The sequence below is a fragment of the Euprymna scolopes genome, chromosome 25 (genome assembly GCF_053919585.1).
Source record: "Euprymna scolopes isolate OS-2025 chromosome 25, ASM5391958v1, whole genome shotgun sequence".
Taxonomy (NCBI): domain Eukaryota; kingdom Metazoa; phylum Mollusca; class Cephalopoda; order Sepiida; family Sepiolidae; genus Euprymna; species Euprymna scolopes.
In genome coordinates, this window is record NC_136506.1 from 96,286,782 (window position 1) to 96,296,850 (window position 10,069).

Consider the following 10,069-nt stretch of genomic DNA (forward strand, 5'->3'; position numbering starts at 1 on the left):
GATTTGGGAAAATCTTTGTAATCTGTTTTCAGACAGAAATTTAGCTGTTGAGGGGTCAAAGTTCAACGATTTAACCTTTAAGAACTCTACCAAACTCATCCGCCAATTTTGGGTATAAACAATTGAAATTTTAGATATAGGTTCCTTGGACATGTATCTAACTTAAGTTGATTTGAGCCCAAAATAAATGTTAAGGGGTCATAATAGGAGTCAAAGTTTAAAAAAATTGACCTCTACGGTCTACCAAATTACTCAGACAATTTCTGGTCTAAACATTTGAAATTTTACATAAAGGGTATTCAGAGATAGGGCAAGCTTTTTAATCGGTTTGGGTCAAAAATTTGAGCTACAAATATATAAATGTATGTTTGCATGTCTGCAACGTCAGGTCTCCCTCCTAGATTTTTTTTTTTTTTTTTTTTCATGGTGAGGGAGGTGGGTTCTGGACAAGTATAAAATACCTACATAAACACTGTGGTGAGTTAATTATGAATTATGACTGATTATAACAATTAAAAGGAAAGATTTTTAGAATTTTATAAACACTAGCACGGGTGCCTGGCGTTGGAGGCGTGTGTTGAACAAAAAAAAAAAAAGTGGTAGTAGGAAGGCAAGCTCGAACTCATACCATGAAGGAGGAAAAGAATGTGAAAAAAAAATGTGACGTCTTTGTTGTTACGACCACCGCCAAACCGGAAGTGACGTAGGTTTAAATTAAGGCTAAACAATCAAAAAGAGGGGATGACTTTCGAAAATATCGGCGAAAAAAAGCGACCCCTCCCTGTAGAAAAGTGCCCAGTTGAGGGTAAAGAAATTAATGTTTTTAGCCAATTTTTCGGTATTTGTCGTCTGAAGGGCCGAGCTTCAAAATGATACTGATCTTGTGAAAATCCGTTGTCTCTGTCAAAAGTTGTATTAGACATGCAAACATACATACATAGATTTATATATTTGTAGCTCAAATTTTCGACCCAAACTGATTAAAAAGCTTGCCCTATCTCTGAATACCCGTTATGTAAGATTTCAAATGTTTAGACTAGAAATTGTCTTTAGTAATTTGGTAGAGAGCGCAGACCTCACTACCCTGTATATCAAATTTCCAATCTGTAGACTGAGAGTTGACAGTTATTGTGTAGGGAAATGTACACAGACAGACAGACACTTTCACTTTTATAGATATACTAGCATTTCAGCCCGGCGTTGCCCGGATGTGTATGTTGAGCGCAAAAAAAAAAAAAAAAAAAAAAAAGTGGTAGTAGGAAGGTGGGCTCGAACTCGTACTGCAAAGGAGGAAAAGAACGGGGGAAAACCTGACGTTTATACTGTTATGACCACCACCAAACCGGAAGCGACATTTTTTTTAAATTAAGGCTAGACAATCTAAAGGAGAGGATAACTTTCAAAAATATCGGCGAAAAAAGTGCCCCCCCCCTAAAGAAGTGCCTAGTTGAAGGGGAAGATATTGTTTTTAGCCAATTTTTCGATATTTGTCGTATGAAAGGTCGAACTTTAAAACGATACTGATCTTGGTAAAATCCATCGCCTCTATTGAAAGTTTAAGGCAGACATGCAAACAGACATACATACATACATTTATATATTGGTAACTAAAAATTTTCGACCCAAACTGATGAAAAAGCTTGCCCTATCTCTGAATACCCTTTATGTAAAATTTCAAATATTTAGAGCAGAAATTGTCTGAGTAATTTGGAAGAGACCGCAGAGGTCAATTTCTTTTTAACTTTGACCCCTATTATGACCTCTCCAATCAAGTTATTAAGTTAGATCCATGTCCAAGAAACCTATATCTAAAATTTGAAGTGCGTAGACCCAAAATTGTCAGGAGTTTGGTAGAGTTCTCAAAGGTCAAATCGTTGAACTTTGACCTCTTAATCGCCAAATTTCTGGCCAAAAACCAATCACATCGATTTTCCCAAATCTCAGTACCCTGTATATCAAATTTCGAGTCTATAGACTAAAAATTGACAGTTATTACGTCGGGAAATGTACATGCACACAGACACATTCACTTTTATAGATATAGATTTAACTCACAAAGTAACATTTTAGCATGCATTTCGTTTGATTACAATAAAAAGAAAAATAGCCTTAGTATAACAAACGTTGATTTTATGACTCCCTTATCTGGGAAGCCACCATTCAAAGTACTCTTTGCTGCTTAGAGAGTTCAAAGTTGTGTGAGAAAGGTTGATTTCTTCTGTTCTTTGCAACTCCTTTATCACAATGGAGACTTTGCTAGTCTCTCTCCACTCTATCCTTATTTTTGTGGCAGATACGAGCTTTAAACCTCTGGTTCTTCCTTGTAAGACATTCAAAGCAATAACTTGTCTTACTACCACAACTACTTTCACTTCTTCCATGTGCAAAGCATAAGGCGAAATTTTCGCAGGAAAAGGCTTGTTTTTAAATGCTTTCCGTCTTTATTTACTTGCCTTCTTTCTATAAGGGCAAAGTTAGACACAAGGTCAGTTTTTAATGCAGAGAAAATCTAGCTCTTTAGAAAGAACGTCTGAAATAGTATAAAAATGAAAATTGCCTCAATCTACAAGGAAATCTTTAACTGACCGATGACAGAAAAATAAAGTGTATCTGCAATTTGCTCTTGGCCAAACGGTCAAGATGCAAGTCCCTTCTGTGGAACAATGCTTCCCTGGTTTTCATTCATTTTTTTTTTTTTTTTTTTTTTTTTGTGCACTTCCACTAAGGTGCTAGCTTTTCAAATTGCACTTTCTAACCAGTCACGTCATCCTGCCATGGGAAGGAGATAAATAACTTCCCTACGTTCTGCAACAGTCATCTTCAGATCCAGTGTACACAATTATTCGTCATGAACCAACACAGATTTTTTTTTTTTTTTTTTTTACATAGGAGTCACCACTTATCAAGGTGCAGAGGCCACTCGAGGAGAAGAGTTAAAGAGTGTACAGTAGTCAATTGGTCAATATCGTAGCAATCGTTAGGAGTGGAAATTTGGTAAATTGGATTAGTTAAGAGGACGGCTCATCAAGAACTTGTTTACATTGGACTTGAAGACGACCATATTGTAGTCAGCTAGAAAGCAGGCAAACGGAAGAGTTCCACAGATGTGCAGTTCTAAGAATTAGTTAAACTTTTGATTGATTTGATCCATTTTTACATCTCATTAACGCCTATCCTTGAGTGGCTTTTAGCCTTGATAAGTGGTGATCCAGCAGTAACTAACCCCAGCCCCAACCCCTCTAAACTGGTTCAGAATAAAAAGAGATTACTTAAGCATCAATAAGTTTTATCATTATGACAAAATGTTCTTTAACTACATGGTTACTTTTGACGTTCCCTCTTTTTCGGATTTATGTGTGCACTAGAAAATGTCTGAAGATTGATAAAACTAATTCGATGAGCAGAAGTTTTACACTTCTATGTCCCCTTACGAAGATTAAGGTCAAGGTATAATAATACTAAACCTTATATCTAGAATCCTTCTTCTAATTTTGATCAAAATCCATTACATGATTTTGATTTTCGAAAATATATCAAATTTTGGACTTGAGCTTAAGAAATGTTAACCAATAGTGTTTGACCATGGATCAAATTTAATGCAAATCTGAAATATTTGAATTTTCAAAGGGGAAGTTGTGCCCATATATTGCCATTAACAGCCTTTAAGGGGCCTCAAAGAATTGAAATCCAGGAAATCTTGTTTAATCGATTATTTAATGACAAGGATAGTTAGTGCAAAAAATTACATATTTAAAAAAAAAAAAAAAAGTTAATTTCAGAATTTTAAGTAAGACGACCTCTGGAGTAAATGTGGTATTATGGTGATTCTAGGAACATGATAGACAAATCCTAGGTAAAATTATAAGGATGAACATAGACCCACCCCCTCTTCACTTTTGAATGACCTTGTCCTTTTTTTTTTTATTTTTCGATCATTGTAAATTTTTGGAAATAAGTTTTTCAAAGTTCGTGGAAATCTAAAATATTTAAATTTCTAAATGGGGTTGGGGGTGTTGTGACCCCTAAAAACCCTTTTAAAATGTGCCAAAGAAACTGAAACTTGCGGAATATTTATTAATTGATGTCTAATACATAGTTTTATAATTTTTTCAAAAGGTTTCCAATCTCCTTGCAGAAAATTAAATTCATTACAACTCCTTAAACCTAGCAACTGTGTTTCAAAATTCATAATGATCGGTTAATTAGTTTCAGAGTGAATCCTTTACATGCAGATACATAAAGGTATATACATACCTAACTTATATAAAGTCTGGGAAGTTTTTCAACTGTTAAAATTATAAAAATACTAGCATTGCCCGGTCGTAAAATACACTTAAATATGATATTTTGATTAGTACAGATTTCATATTTATTTTTATGCTAGCATGGGTGCCCGGCGTTGCCCGTATGTTTGGAGGTGTGTGTTGAGCAAAAGAAGAAAAAAAATTGTAGTAGGCAGGTAGGCAGTCTCGAACAAGTACCATGAAGGAAGAAATGTGAAAAAAAAAAAAAATGTAACGTCTTTACCGTTGCGTCCATCACCAAACCGGAATTGGCAAAGGTTTAAATTAGGGCTAGTCAATCGAAAAACATAGATGACTTTCGAAAATATCAGCGAAAAAAGCGCCCCCCCCCGTCCCTGTAGAAAAGTGCCCAGTTGAGGATGAAGGAAATTTATGTTTTTAGCCAATTTTTTGATACTTGTCATCCGAAGGGTCAAGCTTCAAAACGATACCGATCTTGTGAAAATCAGTCTCCTCTGTTGAATGGTACCAAAGTCAATTTTTTTTAATTTTTAAAAAATTTTTTTTTATAACTTTAAATCATCTATATAAATCTCACCTGTCTGTTTAAATGTATGTATGTATGTTTGTATGTCTGCCTAAAACTTTTGACAGAAGCGACGGATTTTCACAAGATCGGTGTCATTTTTAAGTTCGACCCTTCGAACAACAAATATCGATAAATTGGCCCCAAACATTAATTTCTTCACGCTCAACTGGACACTTTTCTACAGGGAGGTGGTCCTTTTTTTCGCCGATATTTTCGATAGTCATCGCCTCTTATCAATTGTCTAGCCTTAATTCAAACCTACGTCACTATTTTTTTTAATTTTTTAACATTTTTTTTGCTCAACACACACCTCCAAACACCCGGGCAATGCCGGGCACCCAGGCTAGTTACTATATATTGGATAATAATCAAAGAATTGAGTCGGTAATAAGAAATCTGCATGAATTTAAATATATGTATGCGTATTTTACAACCGGGCAACGACAGGCGGCCTGCTAGTATATATTACTAAAGTCCAAAGTTAACAACTTTGGTATTTCGTTTTTTTACTTATTCTTCTCCTCTTACTATTTTTCATGTTATCTTCCAAACGTTGTTGCTCGTAGACTACTACCCAAATGCCACCGTACTGTATTATTTTTACTTCTCCTTGCCTCTATCTTGTATGTCAGCTTGTTGAAGGGAAGGGAGTTAGCAAATAATAGGTTGAGTCAGGGTTGCAGTGATCATTATATTGAGGGCCCACACCCCCTTTTTCTCTGTGTGTTTTTCTTCATTCAAGAATCATGTGGGTAACTTTGAACGAACTCTTAAGAATCGACTTTTTAACAGTTATGCAACAAGGGATTTTATGATTTTTCCTTCCCATCCCTTTTTTTTTTTTTTTTAAAAGTTTTTTTAACCAAAATTCTTGCAGGACTACTACAAAAGGAGACTTGATAATTGAGACAAAATTTCATCTTCATCTATTGGTGAAATATACCGCAAATAGGATTTTAAACGTTTGGAAGTCCCGGAAATATTAAAAAAAAAAAAAAAAAAAAAAAAAAAAAACTATCTCTGATCTGTAAAAAGAAAGCCTTGGAATATTCTGAAAAAAAAAAAAAATTTTTTTAAACACAAATAATACTAAATGCCAAACACCGATGATGAAAGTAAAGAAAAAATATGGTGTTCGGCATTTTCCAATTGCTTTTCACGGGGTACCCCGTCCAAAACCTGGCTTGCTTCTACGACTGATGCGGTTATCGGATTAGGATGTAAAGTAGGTATTTCATTTAAACTTTGTAAAGATTATAATCTTTAATCGTTTCTTTGGATGAAGGTACAGAATAGTTAACAAATCTAATCTCCTTGTTTTATGAATTGGTTTTTGACTAATGATTGTATTTGGAAACCTATTCTTAATATGCCGGCTGGGGTGGAAGGGGAGTCTATTCTGTATCCTTATCGTTCTTTTATATGATAGGGGCGCATGGCGAATGTTTTTAATGGTTAGAAATACAAAATAATTTGTCATTGTAAAAACTTCAAAGTTAATTTTGAAAAATCACGCTGCTAAACATGTCGGCCATTTTAATTTATCTTTATATTAATAAAATGTTAAAATCTTGCATTTGTCGCCTTTTACGTGATTTAAAAAAAATTGAACTGTTAAAAATCCATTTATTATGGAACTAAATCAGTCAGAATGCATTTCGGTTTTTAAGTAGGCCATTTTAATCTTGGTGTTTGTAAAGGATGGGTATCCAGTCAATTTCAGTACTTACCCAGTCCGTCTCCAGTATCGACGGAGACACCAAAGTGAATTCTTGAAATGATATGAAAGTCACTTTTTAATTTGTTAAACTCCAGCCTAACTTTTAAGTGTCAGTCTTACATATTTCTTTCTACGGCTTTCAAATCCAACTGCTTCGGGTATTCTTTGTCGATACTTCGGACTGGCTAGGTAAAGTACCAAAATCCTCTAAAGATTCTATCTTTAAATTTGCAACATTTAGAGGAATTTAGAAGCATTTAAACTTATGAATAGAAGGATTTTTTTTTTTTAATTTAATCTTAGCAAAGATATTGTAATGATTAAAATTGACTCAAAACCTGATTACAAAAAATAAACAAACCAAATATTAAAGCAAACTCCTTGGAAATGCCGGGTAAATACTTTTGTTAATGGATAAAAAAAAAAAAAATGTCTAGACGAGTGGACATGTTTAGCACATTGTGACCCTTTGAAATAACAGAATAATTTTCAAAACAGAATAATTTTCAAGCCTTTAAGTTTAAAGATACGGCATAATCACGTTGACATACCGGTTCCAATTAGATCACCGAAGTTAAGTGACGTTGAGCCTGGTCAATACTAAAATGGGTGACCATTTGAGAATACCAGGTGTTGTATGTGTTCGGAGCCTGGAGAGGGATGGGCGCTGAATTTTTGTAGGAATTTGACACCCCTAACACGAAACTGCGAATAAAATAAAAAAAAACAAAAAAACTCGTAATTTCTCTTTTAAAAGTGGGTTGTTTATTTTCTTTATGGATTATACTTCCAAAATAAACTATTAAAATTGCTTTCAAAGTAATAGAAATATATGTTTTTATTTAAAAAAATAGTAATGAATTTTACGAACTCAATATTTTTCAATTTTTAAACTTTAAAAATCTCAATTTTTCTATTGATTCTATTTTTTCGATATTTTCAGGGTCAATGTGAAATGTTATTCTCTTTCCAATAAACCGAATATAATATTTTAGACAAACGTTTCTTTTTAATTCACGCCCCTCCCCATTTTGAAATGTCTATTAAAAAGTAAATAATTAATTTACTCACCAAAGTTTTATATATCACAAATTGAAGATAAAAGATCAATAAATAATATATTCAAATTAAAAAAAAAAAGTAGTGTTTTTTTAGAAATTTACCTGTAAAGTTCGAAGTTTAAAACCTTTTTTTTTTTTTTTTTTTTTTTTAACCATTTGATTTTTTTTATGAAACCTTGGTCCTTGCTCCTTTAATTGAAAAAATAATTAGGGCTTGAATTACATTTTTCGAGTAGTTATAAGCTTGGAAAGACAGGGGGGGGGTCGAATAATTCACGCCTCCAATTTTGAAATGTCTATTAAAAAGTAAATAATTAATTTACTCACCAAAGTTTTATATATCACAAATTGAAGATAAAAGATCAATAAATAATATATTCAAATTTTAAAAAAAAGTAGTGTTTTTTTAGAAATTTACCTGTAAAGTCCGAAGTTTAAACCCTTTAAAAAAAAAAACACACACACACACACACTTTGTTTTTTTTATTTTTTTTAATGAAACCTTGGTGCTTGGCCATTTAATCGAAAAAAAAAAAATTTAGGGCTTGAATTACATTTTTAGAGGAATTAGAAGCTTGGAAAGATGGGGAGGAATTATTCATTATTTTTCACGAAATTTCTGACACACCTAGATGGGCGCCGCCGGGCTATTCTTTCCTAAGAAGGCACACGTCGAATTCGGATTTTTGATTCATGAAGAATCAACACTATCGAATCTGAACATTGGAAAACTTTAAAATAAGGAGTCGAGTAAGACGTTATACCTCCCGACTCTGACGGTTTTTATTTTTTTAAAACTTTGTTCTAGCTGGGGATGGCGCATCCTACCGGATACCAGACATTTAATCGCTATTGCCTACATTCCAACGAGAGATCTTTTTAATTACTGGAATGAAGATCTTCCTAAGATCCTAGTTTTCATGTGTCACAAAACACGTTGGTATTTCGTTATTCAGTTATAATTTGTGTTTAGTCCAAAAGCAAATGTGATATCCGTAAGATTCACCCCAGCATAATTCAGATGGTGTCTTGGGTACGACTTTAAAAGACATCCAATGGCGAGGCCCAATTTGGGGGCTGTGGGGAATGCGAAGTTGCCCCTTAGTTACCATTGCTTTCGGGTCCACCATGTGGCCTAGAGTGGTAATACCTGTTGGGGCATCTGGTTCTACCAGATAAGGCTTCCCGAAGATACTGGCTTTCTAACTAAAGATGCACCAAATATTACGAGAGACTGAGAACCGCCTGTAAATTTAATATACCATTGACACTTTCTCCAAAAGGAGGAAATGTTTTCACCACCTAGGGTGAATACTGTATGACAAATTCTGATTACCAAGGGACTTTTCTGAACTATTGATACCTCAAACCCCGCTAATTTTTTTTTTTTTCTTTAATTTAAAAAAATTTTGGTACTTGTGCAGTTTAATCAAGACATTAAAAAAAAAATATGAAAATATCGAAAAAAAGGGTATATTGTACATATCCCATTATGGAATGAAGTTCTCCGAAAAAAAAAAAAAAAAAATCATTTAATTTCATCAAGTAGATTTTTTTTTTTTTTTTTTTTTTTTTTTTTACCGCGATGAAGCAATTTCTTATGATACTGAGAAAAAGGTTCGATGCTAGTATTAAAGATGGGGAGGTAGTGTCGGCGCTTTAAACTGAGTTATCTCCCCCATGGCGTGTTCGAAAAATTAAAAGATGTCTACCTTCAACGCGCTGTCATAAAAATGTGTTTTTCCGAGGAAAAAAAAAAAAAAAAAAATTATCAAAAATTAAGTGAAATTTTTTTTTTTCTGGATATCTTGTTCAAAACGGATACGTAAAATATAACCTTTTTCGAGATTTTATTTTATTTTTAATGTGTTGATTAAACTGTACAAGTGCTAAATTTTTTATTTATTTATTTTATTTTTTATTTATTTATTTATTTTTTTTTTTAAGGGTGATCGCTAATTGCAGGTTTAAAATAATGATTAAAAATAACCTCATCTGATTGGAAACCATCTCAACTTAGGGTTAGTGATTCCAGTTGCAGTAGGGGAAAATAGCTTTAAATTAAATAACAACAGAGAGACCCGACGTTGTCAGGGATTAAATGGTCAACAAATGTTTCGCGCCATGATACTTTTATTGCTATCAAAGTCGTCGTGCTAGAAAGTTACTAACGCCCGACTTCCCACATAGTACCTCTGTAGATTATGCCCCTGATAGTAGCCCCCTACATCAAAGTAGCAATGTGCCTTGTTTGGGGTGAAAATGTAAAGATATATATATTGCTATTTTCGACATGAAAATTCAGTAGTTTTTTATTTTGCTGAAAGCCACATATTAGAAGAAAAAAAAAAAGTCTATCCACTCTAAAACAAGCACCTTTTCTTTATTAAATTGTTAGGTGAAAGTACAAATTAGTTAGAAAACGCCTCTCATCCCCCATGTTAAGAATGGATTT

At 33.5% G+C, this 10,069-nt stretch overlaps 1 protein-coding gene and 1 pseudogene across 3 annotated transcripts in view; both read left to right on the forward strand.

Annotated features, from left to right (window-relative positions):
* The window catches only part of LOC145247539 (uncharacterized), a 122,671-nt gene that overhangs the window by 9,440 nt on the left and 103,162 nt on the right, over nt 1-10,069 (forward strand). The window contains exon 1 of one of the 3 annotated variants that reach the window (XM_080109369.1): nt 5,666-6,058. The exons of the other annotated variants lie outside the window; for them this stretch is intronic. Coding sequence (XP_079965495.1) covers nt 5,927-6,058 — 132 coding nt within the window. The 5' untranslated portion in view covers nt 5,666-5,926. Of the gene's footprint in view, nt 1-5,665; nt 6,059-10,069 lie in introns of those variants that run through there. 3 annotated transcript variants of the gene reach the window in all.
* Nucleotides 7,078-7,195, forward strand: LOC145247738 (5S ribosomal RNA; annotated as a pseudogene).